This window comes from Catharus ustulatus, chromosome 29 (assembly GCF_009819885.2).
Source record: "Catharus ustulatus isolate bCatUst1 chromosome 29, bCatUst1.pri.v2, whole genome shotgun sequence".
NCBI lineage: Eukaryota > Metazoa > Chordata > Aves > Passeriformes > Turdidae > Catharus > Catharus ustulatus.
This window is the reverse complement of record NC_046249.1, coordinates 4,296,287-4,318,811: the sequence shown is the minus strand read 5'-3', so window position 1 is coordinate 4,318,811 and position 22,525 is coordinate 4,296,287. Positions and strand designations below refer to the sequence as shown.

The following is a 22,525-nucleotide window of genomic DNA, read 5'->3' as shown; positions in this document are numbered from 1 at the left end:
ACAAAACTGCTGCGTGAAGTTTGCTGTGACAAAGCTTTAGGGACTCCAGTTCAGTCTGCATTTAATCAATTTGTTTTGTAGAGGAAAATCTATATCAAATCTGGCAGCCCTTTTAATGGGTAGGTTTCAGAAATGAAATTATGCCTGATTCTGGTTCCAAATGTGCTGTGGCATTAGTGTTTAAAAAAAAAAAAATTAAAATTACAAGTTTTGCTTTTCTTCATTGTGAAATGGGCAGGCATTGTGTATAAAGAGATTTGTTTCAGTTTTTAAAGCTTTTTAACAGGTTTTGTCATCTTTGAAACCTTTTTAATATTTTTTGTCATCCTCAAATGATATTGGTTAGGAGTGGAGCCCCAGCATAAGAAATGTTAATAATTGGAAAAACAAACATTTTCTGGCTTGCCTGTACGAGAGAAAACACTCAGCTTGGACTCTTGGATGGGGCTGGTGACATAAATCAATAGGATGCTCCCAGCTGGGGCAAATACTCATTTCTTTGTTTGGAAGATGTGAGGAGTGACACAAGTGGGACCCTCTCATCCCCAGTCCCTCCCACACAGTGTGTGAAGATATCACACAAAATATATTGGAGAGAAATTGTTCCCTGGGAGGGTGGGCAGGGCTGGCACAGGGTGCCCAGAGCAGCTGTGGCTGCCCCTGGATCCCTGGCAGTGCCCAAGGCCAGGTTGGACATTGGGGTTTGGAGCAGCCTGGGACAGTGAAGGTGTCCCTGCCATGGCAGGGGGGTGGCACTGGATGGGATTTAAGGTCCCCCAGCCCAAACCCAGAGGGATTCTGTGAACATTTCCATTGCTTGGCAGCTTCCCTGGAGCCTCCTGCAGCAGGAGAGGGTCTGATCCCTGACCTTTGTGCTGCCAGGACCTGCCCTGTGATGCTGTCCAGGCTCTGGAGGTGCCTGTGGGATGCTCCTCTCTGCTCCTCTCTGCTCCTCTCTGCTCCTCTCTGCTCCTCTCTGCTCCTCTCTGCTCCTCTCTGCTCCTCTCTGCTCCTCTCTGCTCCTCTCTGCTCCTCTCTGCTCCTCTCTGCTCCTCTCTGCTCCTCTCTGCTCCTCTCTGCTCCTCTCTGCTCCTCTCTGCTCCTCTCTGCTCCTCTCTGCTCCTCTCTGCTCCTCTCTGCTCCTCTCTGCTCCTCTCTGCTCCTCTCTGCTCCTCTCTGCTCCTCTCTGCTCCTCTCTGCTCCTCTCTGCTCCTCTCTGCTCCTCTCTGCTCCTCTCTGCTCCTCTCTGCTCCTCTCTGCTCTTCCCACTTCAGTTCGGAGTGGAAGCATTCTTAGCATTCCTTCCAGTCTGCATCGTAGCTACACAACATCTACTCACACTTCTCCACAACAACTGGCCTGTAAATTAACATTATAATGGATTGTAAGGGTTTGTAATTACTCAGAAATGTCACTGGGCTGGAAGCGTGCAGGGCTCTGCCTGTCAGCAGCCTTCCCTCTCCCTCTTCTTGGAATCTTCCTGCAGGTGAAAAATTCATTTTCCTGAGGTTTTGTTCTCCTGATCAGCACCTCCCTCCTTGTGATGATTGTCCTGGTAATGGTACAGGAGTGTCACCAAAGTGAGGGACCAGCCTGAGGGGAGCTGGGGACATCACTGAATATCTTTGCTGAGCTGAAGTGTCCCAGCCATTTCTAAACACCACCAGCTTCTGCTTTCTTCTGTCCCATCCCAATTTTTTATATTTATTTCTTCAGACAAAACAGCCACTGGAATGGCTGGAAGAGTTTCCTTTGGCAGGGATGGGGATGCTGCTCCCAGAACTGGCTCTCAGAGGGAGGGGAGCAAAAATCTTGGAATTGTGTCTCAAATCCTGCCTTGGGCAGGGCAGCAGCATCCTCCTGCTGTCCATCTCTGGCAAAATCAGGGCTTATTCCCACAGCAGAGTTCCCACCTGCACAGGGACACGAGGGCTGCAGCACTGGGGGTGGTTGCTGCTTCACCAAACTGACACTGGAATTTTTGGCTCCCTGTGTGGGCAGCACTGCAATTCCCTCCGAGCTCGGTTTGGAGCAGCTGCATCTCCTGATGTACCAAAAATGAGTTTTTCATCCCCTAGGAGAGCTCCAGGTGGGCAGTGCAGGGTGCTGGATGCATCCCATCCTGGAATACACTGGGAATTATCCACCCCTTCCACAGCTCCATTCCCAGTTCCTTCAGCCAGCATTTCCTTTTGGGAAAAGAATTATCTGCCACGGATTGAGGTTGTTGCCTTTTTGTGGAAAGGGGGGAAGGAATGAAATAATAGTTAATACTTAATGCATATGAGCAGCGATGCTGCTGGGGTTGCCTAGCAGCCACTTAGACAAGCAAGAGAATAAAAAGGGCTGAGTGAATGTGTTTGGAGCTGGTTCCTTGGTCTGCGGGTGGAATCTGACCCATGCAGCTTTTTTTTTTTTTTTTTTCTTTTTTTTTGGGAGGGGGAGGAGATGGTGGAATTTACCACTAATGGATATTTTAGCTCTGGATCATCTCTATCCACTCCCCCACCCCCATCTGGTTTTCCTTTTTGGTTTTTTTTTTTTTTTTCAAGTGTAACTTGGAGAGCTTTAGCCAAAGGGAGGTGTTAAAGTTTTATGTGGTTTTTCTGGAGATGGAATAGGCAAAAAAATAAAAAAAAAAATCTCTCAAAGAGGTTTTTTCCTTCTATTTAGGACGGTATCTCTGGCAGTCTGGAGATCATTAGCATTTCATGGCCTCTTCAATATACTGCTCAGTAAATGCTGTAGAGACTGGAAATAGCTCCTGCAGTCCCACTTAACACTCCTTGCATTGCTCTCCTTCCTGCAAGAAGTTCATTTCATCTTCTGAAAAGCAGAAGTAGAAAGAAACTTTTTTGGGAAAAAAAAAAAAAAAGTTGGGGGGGTTTGAGCTCCTATATGAGTGCAAATAAACTCCTTCCCCCACGAGACCAGAAATTCCCCAAAGTATAAGGTTGGGTTAAAACCCACTAGGAGATAAAAATAAGGAAGGCTGACAGTTTAAATAGTGATTTTCTGAAATCGTGTTCTTCTCTTGAATTTTTTTTTTTCAGTGAAAGTTGGAAAGCTGGAAACCCTTTTCCTTGTCAGGCACTTGTGGGAGTTACAGGACTCCAGCAACTGGAATCCTAAAACCTCCGCTGCCATCCACACTTGAGAGGTGTGAACTCTCAATTTTAATGTGTTTTCCTCATCCCAGCAGAAATTTTTAGCATATTAAAGCAGGGAAAAGGGCACTTAGGAGAAAAGAATGAAGTGAGAAGCATCTTGGACTTAATTTGGAATAAATATCGTGGGTCTTTGAGGGCAGCTGGTCTCTTTTATACTCTGAGAGGAGCTGATGGCTCTTGGGTCAGTGCCAGCAGAGATATCCCTGCAGGAATTCTGCTGTAAGGAGCAAGGGGGTCTGGGCTGGGAGTTTGGGCTGGTTTTGGGCTGGTTTTAGGCTGGTTTTGGGCTGGTTTTACAGGCTGGGCTTGGAGTTGGCAGGAGGTTGGTCACATCCACCTTTGCTGCTTTTGAAGTCCTTCACTTGGCCAAATGTCCCAGTGCTAAAGCATCTTTTCAGCATTTTCACACAGTGCTAAAGCATCTTTTCACCATTTTCACAGTTTGGAGGCTGCAGTGTGCTGAAGCTGACCTTAGAGCAGTGGTGGGATGGGCAAGGGTTGAATGAGCTTGGTTTGATTGACTTTTTCATTAATTAGAGTAAATGCTCTCAGATCTCAGAGAGCTTCAGGTGCTGTCTGTGTTATCTCTTTGCCAGGGAGAGTCTTCAAATCATGACTTTTTAATTTCCAGTTGTCATTTTTAAGTTGCTCTTGCCTGTCTTCCGTAAGTAGCTGCTCTCTGTTGAATGCTGCTCTGAACATCTCCAGTAAAAGATTATTTACCTCCTTTAGAATATTTCTGGGTTTACTCTTGTGCAGGGCAGTTCCTCTGAGAGGGAGATGAATGCTGAAAGACCAAGGAGTAGTTTGGGGGCTAGGTCAGCAATAGCTGAGGGGAAAAAAATTCTTTAAACAAAGAACCAAAATTTTGGAAGATTTTATTTAAAACATGCTCAGGATTGTGACTTTTATTTTTCATCCTCTGGATGTGTGATTTCAGCTTTTTATGACATGAGGAGTGAATGCCTCAGTCCAAGCTTGTGCAGTGCCCTGGGGGACTGTGCATTCCATCAGAGCTGGGCTTTATCCTGGAGGTCTTTTCCCAACTTAGTGATTCTGTGATCAGTGGCAAAACACCTGGAGGAACAGCAAAGGAAGCTCTGAAAGCACCCACAGCTGGAAATCCCCAGCGCTGAGCTCCTCTTGCTCACTGCCAAGGTGAGCTGAAGTGATGCCTCAGAGAGACAAATCGTGCCCCAGATCTGCTGCTGTTGAGTCTGGGAACCTGTGACAGCAGTCTGTGGCCTCACTGCTGATCAGCAAGCACAGCAGAACTTTTATGAGTTGGATCAGACCACAGCACCCAGGACAATGATGTTTCCACCAGCCCAACAAAAGCCTTTCTCTGTTCTTTATTTCCCCAGAGCAAGCTCTCCCTTAAAATCCTCTGAGTGTCTCTACATTTTTGCTTATGATTAATTGCCTCAAATTCTAATGTAAAAAAAAATCGATGTGGAGAATTTAAATTAGCTTTCCATGTTCATGGCACTAGAACAAAACATCCTTTTGATTAATTTCTCCTGTTATCAAATCAGAGGACACTCCAAAAGCACACACCAAAAGCTCATTTCCCAGCCAGGCTGCCTTTCCTCCATTCACAGCCACCACAAGAAAAGCAAACCTGCTTTAAGAAAGTTAAACCCTGCTTAAAAGAGATCGAAATTCTGCTGGAAAACTTCGAGGTGGTGGCACTGGATGGACTTTTATGTCCTTCCAATCCAAACTATTCTGTTTGGAGGGATCTACAAATAGGTGGGAAAAAAGAGAAATAAGTTGAAAGAGAACTTGTGTGTGTTTGGGGGTGCAGAAACACCATGAGTAGTTTACACCCAGCTCCGAAAAAAGCTTAATTCTTCAATATCATTTTTTTAAAACCCCAACCGAACAAAAAGATTTCCCTCCTGAGCATCTGCTTTGACGAGCCCGCTAATCCGTTTATTCTGAAATAACAATTCAATAAAATAAACCCGAACCAAAACAAAGCGGCGGCGGCGCCCGCGGGCCCCCCCTCGCAGTTCCCATGGCAAAGGCGTTATTTGTCCGCCCTGCCTTCCCCTGGAAGGGCTCCTGAAAATCCCGAAATACCCGCTGACATATTCCGTGAGGAGGGAGCGCTGTGGGGATGTTTGGTTTGGGAAACGCTGCCCGCGTCTCCCGGCAACGGGAGGGGACCGGGAGGGGACCGCGTCACCCCTGGCAACCGCTGTTGCTCCCCAAACATCGCATCCTCCCCCCGCATCCTCCCCCCGCATCCTCCCCCCGCATCCTCCCCCCGCATCCTCCCCCCGCGTCCTCCCCCCGCATCCTCCCCCCGCGTCCTCCCCCTGTATCCTCCCCCCGCATCCTCCCCCCGCATCCTCCCTCCATCCCCGCCTTCCTCCCTGCCCCAGCCTCTTCCTCACTCACCACAGGGGTTTGGGAGCTTTGGCTGCTCCATAAAACTCCCCAGAGGAGTCCCCAAAATCCCTCAGAGGGGTCCCTAAAACCCCTCAGGGGGGTCCCCAAAATCCCTCAGAGGAGTCCCCAAAATCCCTCAGAGATGTCTCCAAAACCCCTCAGAGGCGTCCCTGAAACTCCCCAGAGGTGTCCCCAAAACCCCTCAGAGGGGTCCCCAAAATCCCTCAGAGGTGTCCCCAAAATCCCTCAGAGAGGTCCCCAAAACCCCTCAGAGGGGCCTCTAAAACCCCCTCAGAGGTGTCCCCAAAATCCCTCAGAGGCATCCCCAAAGCTCCCCAGAGGGGTCCCCAAAACCCCTCAGAGGGATCCCCAAAATACCTCAGAGGGGTCCCCAAAATCTCTCAGAGGTGTCCCCAAAACCCTCCAGAGGTGTCCCCAAAATCCCTCAAAGGGGTTCCTAAAACCGCTCAGAGGGATCCCCAAAATCCCTCAGAGGAGTTCCCAAAACCCCCCAGAGGTGTCCCCAAAACCCCCCAGAGGTGTCCCCAAAATCCCTCAGAAGGGTCCCCAAATCCCTCAGAGGGGTCTCGGAATGGGCAGTGAAGACATTTCCCCACCCGCCACCACCCCGTCCTAGTTTATGGTTCAAAAGGGTTTAAATCTTCTGTCAGGAGCCTCTGAGCTGAGCCAACCCCTGGTGGGGGTGGTGGGATGAGGTTTGGCTTTGCTGGGATGAGGTTTGGGAATGGTGGAATGAGATTTGGGGATGGTGGGATGAGGTGGGGTTTGGTGGGATGAGGTTTGGGAATGGGGAGATGAGGTTTAGGGATGGTGAGATGAGGTGAGGTTTGGTGGGATGAGGTTTGGGGATGGTGGGATGAGTGGGTTTGGTGGGATGAGATGAGGTTTAGGTCATGGTGGGATGAGATGAGTTTGGGGGTGGGTGGGGTGAGGTGGGGTTTGGGGGATGAGGCTTAGGGATGGTTAGATGAGATGAGGTTTGGGGATGGTGGGATGGAGTGAGGTTTGGGGATGGTGGGATGGAGTGAGTGAGGTTTGGTGGGATGAGATGGGGTCTAGGGCATGGTGGGATGAGGTGGGGTTTGGGGTCATCAGGACCCCTGTCCAGCCAGAACAGAGACAGAAAGGTCACTGGGGTGAGCTGAGCCACCCACTCGTTCTCCAGGCCACAGATGGTGCCCACAGGGATTTATTGCCTGGATAAACGACCTCACTCAGTTAATTCCTGTTCTGTAGCAGTCAGTTCTCTTTCATTGGGGCAGTGGGAGCAGTTGGAGCACTATGGAGCTGTTGGAAGCCTTTATCTCCTCCCATTCCTGCAGGAGACAGTTTGTCTTACTGCTGTCCTCACCAAAAATCCGCCAGTGCTGTTCTCCAAGTGCAGAATATTCTCATCCATGTTCCCAAACTGCATTTCTAGGACATCTACAGCAGCCTTCTCTTTGCCTTTCCAGGGAGAATTGCCTGTCTCTAGATAGTTTCTATCTTCTATTTGGAGTCCTGTTTAGTCCTGGATTCTGTGCCAGTCACCAGCAGCTTTATGAACCTTAAATTCCCACAGAAAAATCCCCAGCTCCTTCCCCCTCCTCACTGGAGCAGTGCAGTGCAGGGGAAGCAGTTGCTGGTGTCCCTGCAGTGCTGAAATGAGCCCTGGACACAGTGATGGAGTGGCTGAAGAGCTGCTGGGAGTTTCATTTTGGGCCACCCTGTGTGACTGAGGAGTGGCTGGAGAGCACAGAATCCTGGAATGGTTTGGGCTGGAAAGGTCCTTAAAACCCATCCAGTGTCACCCCCTGCCATGGCAGGGACACCTTCACTGTCCCAGGGGGCTCCAAGCCCAGGGCTTGGGCACTTCCAGGGATCCAGGGACAGCCACAGCTGCTCTGGGAATTCCATCCCAACCTCTCCCCTCCTTCCCAGGGAACAATTCCTTCCCAATATCCCATCCATCCCTACCCTCTGTCAGTTTGATGCCATTCCCCCTTGTCCTGTCCCTCCAGGCCCTTGTCCAAAGTCTTCTCCAGGTCTCTTCTCCCTGACTCCATTTTCTGTGGAGTGCAGGAGCAGAGCTCAGCTGTTTGTGGTGGTTGCTCCCCAGTTACACCAGCTCCTGGTCAGGGCAATGCTCCATGTGTTGTGCTGAGCTGGGACAACCTGGAACCTCCTCCTCCTCCTCTTCCTTCTTCGTCCTTTTCCTCCTCCTCTTCTGCCACCCAAAGTATAAACCCCCAGTTCGTCCCACAGCCCTGACCCCACTGATGCTGTAAAATCTGAGCAAATTCATCTCTTCTCCAAAGAGCCCCAGTTTGTGTTTGTTCTTCTGCTTCACTTTGTGAGGCACCACCACACTCGTGAGTGGTGCTGTGTAAATAAACAGCAAGACCCTGGGCTGTGCTGGCAGCAGCTCCTGCTGTGCTGGCTGGGAACAGCTGCTGTGCTGACCCCATCCCTAGGGAATGCTGCCCCCCATCCCTATGGAACACTGCAGCAATCCCCATGGAACACTGCAGCAATCCCCATGGAGCACTGCTGCAATCCCTATGGAACACTGCAGCCAATCCCTATAGAACACTGCAGCAATCCCTATGGAACACTGCTGCAATCCCTATGGAACACTGCAGCAATCCCTATGGAACACTGCAGCAATCCCCATGGAACACTGCAGCAATCCCTATGGAACACTGCAGCAATCCCCATGGAACACTGCAGCAATCCCTATGGAACACTGCAGCAATCCCTATGGAACACTGCAGCAATCCCCATGGAATACTGCAGCAATCCCTATGGAACACTGCAGCAATCCATATGGAACACTGCAGCCATTCCCTATGGAACACTGCAGCAATCCCTATAGAACACTGCAGCAATCCCTATGGAACACTGCAGCCATTCCCTATGGAACACTGCAGCCATCCCTATAGAACACTGCAGCAATCCCCATACAACACTGCAGCAATCCCTATGGAACACTGCAGCAATCCCCATACAACACTGCAGCCAATCCTCATGGAACACTGCAGCAATCCCCATGGAATACTGCAGCAATCCCTATGGAACACTGCAGCAATCCCTATGGAACACTGCAGCAATCCCCATGGAGCACTGCAGCAATCCATATGGAACACTGCAGCAATCCCCATGGAATACTGCAGCAATCCCTATGGAACACTGCAGCAATCCCTATGGAACACTGCAGCAATCCCTATAGAACACTGCAGCAATCCCTATGGAACACTGCAGCAATCCCTATGGAACACTGCAGCGATCCCCATGGAACACTGCAGCAATCCCTATGGAACACTGCAGCAATCCCCATGGAACACTGCAGCCATTCCCTATGGAACACTGCAGCAATCCCTATAGAACACTGCAGCAATCCCCATGGAACACTGCAGCAATCCCCGTGGAACACTGCAGCAATCCCCATGGAACACTGCAGCAATCCCCATGGAACACTGCAGCCATTCCCTATGGAACACTGCAGCAATCCCTATAGAACACTGCAGCAATCCCCATGCAATACTGCAGCAACCCCCATGCAATACTGCAGCAATTCTCCTGCTTCACACTGAAGTCCTCAAAGACTGCTTGGTCTTAAATCCAGTGAAGGGTTGTCTGGTCTAAGCAAGGAAAAAATGAGGGCTGGTGAGCTACAGGTGTGAGTTAAACTGATCTTTTGGAGTTCATTTCAAAGAAGTGACACTTTCCATAGTTCTCTGACGTTAGACAAGCTATAAAAGCCATAGGACAAGCTATAAAAAGCAGCACCAAGTTTTGCAGTTTCTTGTTCCAAAATGAGCCCAATTCAGCCAGAGGAGGATTAGCTGTACCCAGGTAGCTGGGATTGTCCTGGGAGCAGGCACCACCTGAGCCACAGACTGCAGGGGACAAGGAGCCAGAGATTCTGGTCTGGCTGATGATGGAAACTTTTAGATGTGTCCTGGAAAGGAACCTTTGAAATGCTTTTGTGCCACATTTTTCCTGGAGATGCTGTTTTCTCACGAGGGCCTGGAGGGACAGGACACAGGGAATGGCTTCCACTGCCAGAGGGCAGGGCTGGATGGGATATTGGGCAGGAATTGTTCCCTGGCAGGGTGGGCAGGCCCTGGCACAGGGTGCCCAGAGCAGCTGTGGCTGCCCCTGGATCCCTGGCAGTGTCCAAGGCTGGGCTGGACACTGGGACTTGGAGCAGCCTGGGATAGTGGAAGGTGTCCCTGCCATGGCAGGGGTGGCACTGGATGAGCTTTGAGGGCCTTCCAGTCCAAACCATTTTATTTCAGAATATTTCTGTTCTCAGAAATTGTATTTCCCCCATTGAATCACATTCCTGGGAAACCCCTGCAGTGCACATAATAAGAATATGGGAAACAATTCATTCAAGCCCAGAATTGTGCTTGTTTTCACCAGGTAGCACCAGTGTGTTTGTTACAGCATGAAGAGCACTGCAGTGTGACTTTTAATTCCTCCTTCCAGATGTGAAAGCATCCTCATGGCTCAGCAGATACCCAGATGTTGTTTCTTAGCTAACATTTGCCATCATTGTAGCAAAACCTTTCTGTAGTCAAGGTTTAGGTGGTTTTTAGGAAAGAAATAAAGATTTCCACTTGTTGCCAGGGTCGTGCAGCAGTGAAAATCTGGAATCTTTTGGCCTGTTCTCACCAATAAACAGCAATGAGTGGTGCAGGTGAGTCTGTGAGACCCCCAGGAAGGGCTGGAGCTGTGTCAGGGCTTGGCATGGAGCTCAGGGAAAGGTTCTTCCCCCCGAGGGTGCTGGGCACTGCCCAGGCTCCCCAGGGAATGGTCCCGGCCCCAAGGCTGCCAGAGCTCCAGGAGCGTTTGGACACCGCTCTCAGGGATGCTCAGGGTGGGATTGCTGGGGGGTCTGGGCAGGGCCAGGGGCTGCTCTGATGATCCCTGAGGGTCCCTCCCAGCTCAGGATATTCTGGGATTCTCTGTTGAACAGCAGGGCAGGAACAGGGACACTTTCAGACCTGAAGGAATCCAATCCTGGCTTTTGATGCTGGGAGAGTGTTCAGGTTATTAACCCAAAAGAAAACAGGACAGGTTTTTGTATGGGAAGGATGTTCCCAACAATCCTTTGCCCCTGTTCATGTCTGAAATTCCTGCACGTGGGATTTGGATTTTGCCAGCAAATCCTAAACTGTTGTAGCTTCTGCTCTTCAATTTCATCTGGCTCTTAAGGAGACTCCAAATTACAGGGCCAGCACAGATCCATTCCTGACTTTTCTGTCTTCAAAGTTACTTCTAAAGAAACAGCAGAGATTAGTGAACTGCTGTTACACAACAGTTATGTGTGTGTATATATATTACTTGACTTAATTCTGTGAAATCTAATTAAAGACTCGGTGTATATTTGTATTTCAGTATATTATTAACTTGCTAATAAAAGCCATTTCCAAATTTGTATTTTTCCATGAGGACCAGGTTTCTGGAAAAAACCCCAACCCCAGCTATAGTGCCTGCTGCCCTTGAAAAGTGTGTTTTGGGTTTATCTGTGTTTCCAGGTAACTGGAGCTCGTAGACAAGCAGTGTTTGCTTCTGTTTTAAATTAATTTAACCTAATCAGTGGCAGAGTCTGGTGCCTTCTCTTGTTTATAAAATTTTGAAGCAGTCTAATGAGTAGTCTCTTCAGAAAGCTTCTTTTCAAGTTCCTTGGCATGTTTGCTTCCCTCTTCCATTCCCCTCCACTTAACAGCACTTGTGGGAAAGGGAAAGGTCACAACACATGGTTCAGGACACTGTGGGTGAGCTGGCTCAGGTGCCAGCTCCCAGCAGCCTGGGAGGGGACAAGGACATGTCCTGGGTGCCAGAGATGGCCCCAAGCTCTCCCCATGCCCTGCTGGGTGAGGAGGGGCTGGCTGTGAGCATGGGGGGTGCTCCATCCTTGGCATGGGGCAGTACCCAAGGGCTGGTGCTGCTCTGGGTGTGCCAGGCACTGTCCTGCCCTGTGCCAGGCTCTGTGGGGTGGCTCAGTGGCACCTCAATGTGGGATGGAGAGTTCTGGTGCTGAGGTCAAGGTTTGGATGAGCCAAGGCTCTGTGTGGTCTTAGCCTGCTCCCATATCCTTCCAGGATCTCAGGGGCTGGCAAGGAAACTGGAGAGGGGCTCTTTGTGAGGAGCTGAAGGGACAGGACACAGGGAATGGCTTCAGACTGACAGTGGGCAGGGCTGGATGGGATGTTGGAAAGGAATTGCTCCCTGTGAGAGTGGGCAGGCCCTGGCACAGGGTGCCCAGAGCAGCTGTGGCTGCCCCTGGATCCCTGGAAGTGCCCAAGCCCTGATCTTGGAGCCCCCTGGGACAGTGAAGGTGTCCCTGCCATGACAGGGAGTGACACTGGATGGGTTTTAAGGACCTTTCCAGCCCAAACCATTCCAGCATTCTGTGCTCTCAGCCACTCCTCAGTCACACAGGGTGGCCCAAAATGAAACTCCCAGCAGCTCTTCAGCCACTCCATCACTGTGTCCAGGGCTCATTTCAGCAGTGCAGGGACACCAGCAACTGCTTCCCCTGCACTGCACTGCTCCAGCAAGGAGGGGGAAGGAGCTGGGGATTTTTCTGTGGGAATTTAAGGTTCATAAAGCTGCTGGTGACTGGCACAGAATCCAGGACTAAACAGGACCCCAAATAGAAGATAGAAACTATCTAGAGACAGGCAATTCTCCCTGGAAAGGCAAAGAGAAGGCTGCTGTAGATGTCCTAGAAACGCAGTTTGGGAACATGGATGTGAATATTCTGCACTTGGAGAACAGCACTGGTGGATTTTTGGTGAGGATGGGCTTTAAGGTCCCTCCAACCAAACGATTCCAGGATTCTGTGGGATTTCCTGGCTCCCTATCAAAGGCAGAGCTGCAGCTCATCTTGCAGGGCTTTCAGAGCAGTTCAGATCCCAGGAATTGCTGTGCCCATGGGAATGTCAGCCCTGGCAGCTGTACAAACACCATGGACAGGGATTGAATTGAGTTCTGAACAAGCAGACTCCCAAATGCTTTGAGCTACACCCACTCTCACAGCCAAGGTGGGAGCTGTGCTCTCTCAGCATCCCTGTGTGGGCTGAGGAAAAGAGAATTCCTAAGTGGGAATGCTGGGCAGAGCAGGCTCTCCTTGGCTCAGCCATCTACAGCAAAGGGTTTCTTTTGCTTTCCCATCTGAGGGAGCTGGAATCATGTTTTTCCAAAGAGGATGCAGAGATGGGGGCACCCCATGGTGTTGGTTGGGAGCTGTGTCCTGTTCCTGTGCTCCTCCACCTTGGCAGCTTTTTTGGGCGATGGAAAAAATTAAATTGGTGTTTTCCTGATTGGAATTTCTGTTATTCCTTGGAGGTCTCATCCTTTGGAGACATGAGCAGCAGGGATGAAGGATGTGTGTGAGGCAGGAGCCAGGCTGGGTTTAACACAAATATTTGCCTCAGAGGAGGGAGAAGTCACTGGATCCATTTTCATTCACATCAAATAAACCAGTTCCTCCTTCCAAAGAATGAAACACTTCCTTTCTGTGCCCTGCTTCAAGCACAACCAATGCCTTTTCAGGGCAAGTTATTGCATGGAGACTGAGCCAGAAATGTTGAATGAAATGGAAAATATTTAAGAAAGTTTTCTTTAGTAAAATAACTGTGGCCTAGAGTGTGGTGGGTGAAGTAGATGGATACTTGCATCTGCTAGAAAATAATCAAAATCAGCCATTCCTTGCATTACTTTTATTATTTTCAGTCTGTTTTGAGAGTGTTGAGAATTCTCAGTAGCGAAACCATTAAATGTAAAGTCCCTGGTTCCTTTTTCTGCAGTTAGGGGGGAAAATACCGTTTAGAGCCCATCTAGAACATGATGGTTAAAAAGCATTTTTATTTCTCCTGCATTTCTTTATTGCTGTTCTGGTTTTCCCATTTAGCTAAGCTCCAAGCCAGCTAACCTGAATCAAATGACCAAATAACTATTTTCAAATGTAAGCCTCCCCTTCAAAGCATGCCAAAAGATGCACAAAATCAACCAAAAAACAAGGAAAAACCTGGATTTCAATTTTGATCCTTGCAGGTCAGTGTTTGGGAATGAGAAATAGTTTAATTTTTTTTTTAATATTTTTTTGGTTATACTGCAGCCTTCCCATTCTTTTCAGTAAAATAACAGATATCAGGAGATTTTTATTAAACATTCATAACTGTATCATGGACTTGCATGTGGAAATGGGGTTGGATGAGATTCCCTGGGTAATTCACCCCCTGGTCAGCCTGAGATCCGTTCAGCAAAAGGAAAACGTGGAGCACAAACTGTGCCAGCTGAGGCTGTTGGCTGCACTAAACCTCATTAATTCCTGATAATATTAAAGATGAACAAAGGTTATTTGCTGTATTAATTGAAAGTGAAATTTCCTGTATAAAATGCCATTGGCAATCCCATCCACCTCCAGGTTTCCTGCAGTTCTGGTGCATGAAACACTTTTAGCTCTACCATGGAATTTTTAAGGTTGGAAAAGACCTCTAAAATCAAGTCCAATAAATACAAATCTTGCTGTAGCTGAGTTTGTCTCTCTCCCATGTCTGCAAAGATTTTAGCTGCAGATTTATTTTCAATTCTCACAACAGGAAGTGTCTGACAGCCTGCACAGGTGAGGATTAGAAATTCAGGATGCCTGGGTTTGCCTGGAGAGCCAAGGCTGTTGGCATTTGAAGAACACCAGAAATAAAAAGCCCAGCATCATCAGAGCAGCTTCACCTGGAAAAATAAACTCTTCCCACCTTTAGGTCTTAATTTGAAATAAAAGCTGTGGAGTTTGGTGGTGGACTTGGCAGTGATGGTGGTTGGACTCGATGATCTTTTTTGGAAAAGGTCTTTTTTTGGAAATGGTCTTTTCCAACTGAATTTATTCTATAAATACATTCTTCAGACATCAAAAATCTGATTTAACATTTCCTGCACCTCTAGGCAGTCGTTTTTCTGTTGGATTTTTATGCCCCACGTTTAAATCCCCTTTGAGAAGAAGTTGTTAAGCCCATTTGTGAATGGCAAGGACAGGGGAAGTGGATTTCTTACCCATGGAGGTAATAACACCCATCAAGGTTTACTGGGAAGCTTAAATATAAGTAGCTATAAAAAAACTTTATCCCAGAGGTCAAATAATTGATTGTTCTTAAAACTAACAAAAAACTCACTGAGGATATTTTCCTTTCCCTCATTTATATCCCAGCATTATATTCTATTTCAAAAGTCCTACCAGAAATAAAAGGATGTAATAAAGGAATTTGAAAAGTTTAAATAAGATCAAAGGATGACCAACCAAGTAAGCTTTGAAAAGCAAATTAAATAAAATAGTTCATGATCTGTTTTTTTTCTTCAAATGAGCAAGTGATTCACTGGAACAGCAACAATTTTAATGTTTTGAAAGCAGCACTAATAGAAATGTATGATTCTGTGGAGAGGAAATTCCTGCCTGGGAGGGTGGGCAGGGCTGGCACAGGGTGCCCAGAGCAGCTGTGGCTGCCCCTGGATCCCTGGCAGTGCCCAAGGCCAGGTTGGAGCAGCCTGGGACAGTGAAGGTGTCCCTGCCATGGCAGGGGTGGCACTGTATGAGCTTTAAGGGCCTTTCCCATCCAAAACATTCCATATTCCATGATTTTCTGAGTTGGCTGCTGCTGTAGAGTAGCTTCTAGGTTTTACATTTTCACCTTAAAGAAATAAAGACATGTAAATACAAGACCTAAATACCCCAGGAGAACCAAGGCAGTGCCAGTGTCACCTCTGATTTATGTGACCTGCTTTTAAAAAGTACAAATAAGGTGGAGAGGGAGCTCTGTCTGTGTCCAGTGGTGACCTGTAGAATAAAAACAAAAAATATTGTGGGCACAATTACAGCAGGAGTGACCCTGGGCCTGAGGAAGGCAGGGACCTACAGTAATTTCACCATTATAAGCTGCACCATTTTGACTAAAATTTTGGTTCAAACCTGGAAGTGCAGCTTATAATCAGGTGAGGCTTATATATGGACAAAGAAGGAAAAGTTGCTGTTTTAGTTTGGAGGACAGGTGTCTGCTGAGAAAGACAGGAGCTTCTCTTTGAAAATGGAGAATGTAAACCCCCTCCCTCCAAATTATTATAATTTTGAAATCAAGGGGCTTTCAGGAAAAAATATGGGAATTAGGAATAACAGTTCTTTACTAGGGAAATTAAAATAGAAATACAGTGCTACAAAAAAACAAACTCCAAACCCTGACACAGTCAGAGCACAACCTGACACCCGTCAGGCAGGGTGTTGGCAGCAGTCCCATCCCATGGTGGCTGCATCCTCCTGCAGTGACAGATGTGGCTCAGTTGGAGCAGTGCTCCTGTACAAGGTGCAGTTTCCCTCCGGAGCTCCAGTGGTGATGTGGAGAAATCCGGTTTTCCTCTGGAGTCCGGTGGAGAAAGGGGCTCCCTTAGTGTCCCAAAACCTCTGTTTTATCTTGGTAAGAAATGTTGGGCTCTTCCCCCTGGCTGGAGCAACTCCCAATGGGATGCAGTAATTTTATCAGTCCCACAGTGGGACTCAATGGCCATGAGCAGAAAATGACTCGCTGGAGGAAGGATGGGCTGTGAAAAGATAAAGAACACTGCCCTGCCTGGTTTCAATGGATGCCCATTAGCAGAATATCTCCCACAGAGATCAGGATCACTGCCCCCACCCTCAGCAGATGGAGATAGAATACATACTTTTTATCACTCTTTATTGTAACCAAAGACAGTTGCAGACACCCGGACATGCAGCTTATAATCGTGAAATTACTGTAAATCCCCTTTAATCTGGAGTTGGGATCTGGACCAGGTCACCACACACAGACAAAACAAACATTTCCCTGAGCCCTGCTCTGCCTCAGAACTCCCTCCACATGTGAGGGCTCCACGTTCAGCTCCCAAACATTTGTGTTGGAGGTGCCCAGGAGCTTCTGGTACAGCACTCTGTGGACAAATTCATGTCCTGGGAGCAGAGCCCATGGGTGCAGCACAGAGAGCATCATCACCCCCCATTCCCAGACTCTTTTGGGGTGCAGGGGATGCTGCTCATCCTCATCCTCAGCACTTGAAGGAGTCTCCTGTGATCTCCCCTTGCTGCCTCCTCCTTTCCCCCAACTCTCCCTGCAAATCTGAACACAGAAAATATTTTGAAACGCTCCTCTTATCTCTGTTTTCCCAGCGTTTTGGAGCTGCTTTAGGCAGGAGGGATTAACAAAGGCAAGGCCATTTACATGGAGGCGATGGTGCCTTATGAATGAAACGGTGACAAGCCGAGTTTTATCAGCCCTCGAGGCTTGCTCTGCTCCTCCTCGTGTTTCTGAAAGGCATTCAGGCTCTGACAGCCCTCAGAGAGCAGTGCTTGAAAAACACCTTGCCTAGGGGGAGTATTTGTGGCTTTTTTAGGAGTGGGAAAATTGAAGCACAGGGAAAGGGAAGCATCCTGTTCAAGGTCACGGAGCGAGCTGGTGGCAGGACCACAAATAGCACCCAGAAGTTATTAAGGCTTTTTTTTTTTTTTCTCCTGAATTTCCTTTCCTGTCCCTGCTGTTTGCTTGGATACCGAGATAGCTGTGTGTAAACAGAAGGTTTCCAGAGGCAGCAGCCTCAGTATCTGCCTGCTTCATTCAGTGATGATGCAACCTGGAATCCAGATGTCTGTGATGCCTTCCAGGGCCCTGGTGGCCCGTGTGACATCACTGGCCACGTTGAGCAACCAGGGCTTTAAACTTGTCTCTCCCTGAAATGCCAATGTGTTGAATCAATCCTGTAAGGAGAGCTTGTAGCAGCTTTTTAGTGTCCAAAAGGTGCCTATGAAAGAGCTGGAGAGGGACTTTTTATAAAGCTGTGCAGTGACAGGACAAGGGGAATGGCTAAGGTGAAGGAGGGTAGATTTAGATTAGAAATTAGAAAATTGAAATTAGAAATTAAGAAGGAATTCCTGGCTGTGAGGGCAGTGAGGCCCTGGCACAGGGTGCCCAGAGCAGCTGTGGCTGCCCCTGGATCCCTGGAATGTCCAAGGCCAGGCTGGACAGGGCTTGGAGTAACCTGGGACAGTGAAGGTGTCCCTGCCCAGGGATTGGAACAAGATGAGCTTTAAGGTCCCTTCCTACCTAAACCATTCTGGGATTCTCACAACGATTTTATTGCTTTTTCATGGTCAGGTCCATCTGCTCATTTCTCCACAATAACTGACTTGTTTTGCTCAACTTCACCCAGTAAGGAGCCTGGAACTGACAATATCACCTGTGCATGCTGTTGATCCTCTCTGTGACCCAACAGCAGCTTTGCTGATTATTAATTAACTTCTCAGTTTGCAAACTCCCAGTGCCAGGCGCTGCCAGGCTGTCAGAGGCCATGAGACACCTTCTAATGGCTCCTGTCAGTCCCTTCTGTGAGACAGCTGCAGGTGGATAAACCTCTCTGTCTTAGGCCAGGTCTAAGAGAAAAAAGCAAACCTTAGCCCTGTGGGAAGCAGGAGGCTTCTGAGCCAGTGAGATTCTGCTCAGAGGATGATCCAGAGCACAGTGAAACACCTCTCCTGTCAGAGATGAGCAGTGTCTGGGAGGAGAGCAGGGAGTCCTTTCTGGGGTGTTTGCTTCAGAGATGTGGCTCCAGGGGAGCTCCTGACCCTGCAACTGCTGAGGGGTTTGAGACAGGAGCTCCCACTGCATCCCTGCAATGTCCAAGGCCAGGCTGGACACCAGGCCTGGAGCACCTGGAATGGTGGGGGTGTCCCTGGATGATGGAAATACAAGACTGAAACACCCCATGAGAACCAAGTCCCACCTCTGATTTATGCGACCTGTTCTCAATAAATACAAATAATGTGAAGAAAGAGCAGAGCTTTGGGTGCCACATTTCCTCTTCTCCACCCTCTGGAGCCTTGGCCCAGGTGCCAGCCGTGCTGCCAGGGCATCAGCAGAGCTCTGCAGCACCTTGTGCTGCTTTCTGGGAGCGCAGGAATTCTGTGTGTGCTGTCAGCTTTTCATCAGCACAAATTAACCAGAGCAGATGGCACACACAGATCTGAATCCAATTCTCAGGAAGCGCAGGATGGCTTTAATGAGAAGTGAATTATTCCTTCTCCAGGATGTTGCACTGATAAATAAAATAATAACAAGTGCTGTACGTGTGGCTTGGCAGTCCAGGACTTCTCTGTCTGTCTGCCTTGTCTGGAAGTGCCATCTGCAGATTTCCTGGGAGCCTTTGTGTCTGGCGTGGCTGTCATCACTGCCAGAGCTGCCTTGTGGAACAAACCTGAAAATCACCCTGGGGATTTGTTTTGGCAGCAGACAATTCACCTTCTGCCCTGCCCAAGACAAAATGTATCAGCAAAGATGAGTGGTGTGAATCATGGAACATGGAATATTCTGGGTTGGCAGGGACCTACAAGGACCATCAAAGTCCAACTCCATCTTTTCTAAATGTTCTTTTCTGGTTATAGCTACACTTAAAAGGAAACATTTTGTAGACTTAAAATGCCAAGAGCTGACCCTGCCAGAACCATTAATAGATAATTAAAATAACTTTGTCAACTCAAGAGAGGTTACTGTCTTCTGTAACCTCACTCAGAAAACCCTGGAAAGTGCAAACCCTGGGCACAAGGGACACACAATAAACACTTTTGGAAAAGTTAGGGGAGCAGATGTGGTAAAAGTGCTCCCCTCTTCTGCCCAAGCATCTCCACCTGAGCATCCCAAACCCAGCAGTTTTGCATTTAATTGCAAATAATTTGGGGCTGGAGCAGGCAAGGAGCTGTTCCCCTCATTTACTGGGAGAATTATTTGCCTGGTTCCACAGTGCTGTTGCAACTGGAACCTTCTCACGTGGAGGTTTTGGCTAAAACCCAGGCAGAGCAGTGATGGGGAGAGGCAGGTGCTGCCTTTTTATAGCAGAGCTGCAGGGATGGGGGTGCAGCTCGAGGGGCCTGGGGGACACAGGAATAAATATTGATTGAATTTCCCTCGTTTCTGGCTTGTTGGATTAATCTGGTAGCCGTGACTGTGTGGGTTCTGTATCTACTTTTTCTCCCTGATGTGAGAAAAATGATTTGCAAGCTCTAGGGTTTTGGGAAGGCTGGGAGAATAATTGTAATTTGCTAATGGAAGTATGGATAGTATTGGGAAAAATCCCTTTAAAAACCTGGGTTTTGGAGAATTTTAATATTTAGGGGATTTTGTCAGTGCCTGAAGGAATAAGCAGATAAATTCTATAACTTCACAACTCCTTGCATTTCTTTTGAACACAAATGAGCAGGTCCAATGTCCTTCAGTGTTTAATTTTTCCTTTTTCCTCTTAACTTGCACAAAGTTGAGGGGAAAGTTTAAATACTGTCAGGAGAAGGGAAATAAAACAAAAGACATCATAATGTTGTTTGGAGGCTCAGCAGTGAGGCCAAGAAAGCAGAAATGACACGGCCCAAAATCTGGATGTTTTTAACCTTTTGATTTTGAAGTGACAGCAGAAACTCTCCTAAAATAGTTTATTAAGCAGGAAGTTTCACAAGAAACTGAGGAAAAAAGGCTCCCCCACCCCAAAAAAAACACCCTCCAAATGTCCCTGTGTGCTGTCTCAGCATCCCTCGGTGTCCCCAGGGATGGGCACAGGCTGGGGCAGTGCCAGCAGGGAGAGCTGGCACCCAGGGATGCTCAGGGCACCGTCAGGGTGAGGCTGTGGCTGCCTGGGGATGGCATTTTGGGGCAGGGGCAGCGATGGGAGGGTGGAGATGCTGCTTCAGGGGTTCTGAAATGATGATGAATTGCTGTTCTTGTGTTCTTCACCCTTGATTGTTTCTGGTTATAAACCCAAGCTGGCCACTCCACTTTCCCAGTGAAATCTTAGCTGAACTCCAGGAATGGATGGAGCTTTGTTTGCAGTAGATAAAGGTGATAAGGCAGAGGGGAGAATGCATTATTTTAAAATTATGCCCCTGCTCTTCCCCACCATGTGTGATGCTCACTGTGACACAATAATTTTCCAACGCCACTTTTCGGTTAAATATAGAAATGCATTTTCTGTTCCTTCCCTCTCCTCTCCATGAAACAATTGTGCAACTTTCTTTTTCCTTAATATAATTCTGCATTAAAATTAGCTCCAGGACTAAAAAGAGTCCTGTGTGTAGGACGGGAGCTGCCTCCCTTCCCTGCTCTTCCCTCCGGATCCTCCACCGGGATTTTACCCCTGGTTTGAAGGGCTGGTTTGGGGGGGTGTGGCTGTGCTGTGCTGTCCCCCCTGATGTCCCTGTGCTGTCCCCAGCAGTGAGCATGCAGAGTCCCGAGGCTGGATCAGACTCAGCAGCTCCCGTGGCGCTTCACCCGTCGGCCCCGGCGCAGGCTCCGGTGGTGCAGGCAGTGCCAGCCTCGCAGCAGGTAAAGTGTGCCCAGCTGGGATGTCCCCATGGGCAGCAGCCCTGCTCCCCTGCCACGGGGTTTCATCCTGGGTTTAAGCCTGGGTTTAATCCTGGGGGAGAGGGGTTTTAGCTCGTTGAGGTATGGGAACAAGCTGTTGCTGGATTTGGTGTCCATAAAGGGTTTGAGCCCTCCCAGTCCACGTGTGAGTTTTACCCTGTGGGGTTTGGGTTGGGTTTAGGTGCCCAAGGGAGGTTCTTCATGCCCAACTGGGTGTTTGCTTTGGAGGGATTTCCTGTTGTGGTTTGGAGTGTCAATAAAAGCAGGGGAAGATGGAACAGTCCTGAAAAGGGGAGAGGTGAGGGCAGAGCTGATGCAGGAGAGGCTGGAGGAGCCACGTGCTGCATCCCCAGGGGAGGGGCTGCAGGTCAGGGAGGAGATTCTCCCCCTCTGCTCTGCCCTCCTGGCCTCCCCCTGCACTGCTGGGGCCAGCTTTGGGTCCTGAGCACAAGAAGAACATGGACAGGTTTGAGCAGGTCCAGAGGAGCTGGAGCCCCTCTGCTCTGGGGACAGCCTGGGAGAGCTGGGGGTGCTCACCTGGAGAAGAGAAGGCTCCAGGGAGAGCTGAGAGCCCCTTGCAGGGCCTGAAGGGGCTCCAGGAGAGCTGGAGAGGGGCTGGGGACAAGGGATGGAGGGACAGGACACAGGGAATGGCTTCCACTGTCATGGGATATTGGGCAGGAATTGTTCCCTGGGAGGGTGGGCAGGCCCTGGCACAGGGTGCCCAGAGCAGCTGTGGCTGCCCCTGGATCCCTGGCAGTGTCCAAAGCCAGGTTGGACACTGGGGTTTGGAGCAGCCTGGGACAATGAAGGTGTCCCTACCATGGCAGGGGTGGCACTGGATGGGATTTAAAGTTCCTCCCAACCTAAAGCATTCCACGATTCCATGGTCTCTTCCTTGGATAGGCAGATCCCAAGATTTTAATTTGCAGAGGGGGATTTATGATTAATGTCCATGAATATTCTGTGTTTGGGAGACCCAACAGGAGACAAGTGATGGCTTCAAGCGATGAATGGGAACCACCCAGTGCAAAACAGGAAGGGTTAAATGAAACTGGTTCCATTTTGTTCCCTTTTATGCCTTTTGGGGAACTTTCAAAAGAAATTTCTCTCACAGGAAGCTGGAGGGATAAGAGGATGAGTGGGTGTAACTCAGCTTCATCCTTCTCCAACTCCCAAGTGAGCAGCAGCAGCTGCCATTGGATGCTGCTGAAAAGGAACAATTAAAGATTGGGAATTGGAAGGAGTATTGGACTCTGCAGGAGCCATGGACATTCCCATGGGTGATGAATTCCCAGAGTGCTGCTGTCACCTCCCAGCCTTGCCATCCACGGAGAGCATTCCCTGCTGGTGTGGCAGGGATGGGGACAGCAGTGCCCAGCAGTGGCCCCAGGATCAGTAGAGTGGATTTGGTTTGGAACAAAGGCTGGAAAACCTTTGGATTGTGAAATCACCCATCCAGCCTTTGCCTGTGCTGTCGTTGGGACATGGAGCACTGAGTGGAACCCCATGGATTAAGGAAATCTGGGG

At 48.8% G+C, this 22,525-nt stretch overlaps 1 protein-coding gene across 7 annotated transcripts in view; it reads left to right on the top strand.

Moving 5' to 3' along the window:
• The window catches only part of LOC117008434 (DNA-binding protein RFX2-like), a 71,457-nt gene that overhangs the window by 16,804 nt on the left and 32,128 nt on the right, over nt 1–22,525 (top strand). For 6 of the 7 annotated variants that reach the window (XM_033082285.1, XM_033082286.1, XM_033082283.2 and 3 more), the window contains exon 2: nt 20,844–20,956. In XM_033082285.1, coding sequence (XP_032938176.1) covers nt 20,852–20,956 — 105 coding nt within the window. In that variant the 5' untranslated portion in view covers nt 20,844–20,851. The remainder of the gene's footprint in view (nt 1–20,843; nt 20,957–22,525) is intronic. The other variant, XM_033082284.2, reaches the window with a different exon arrangement.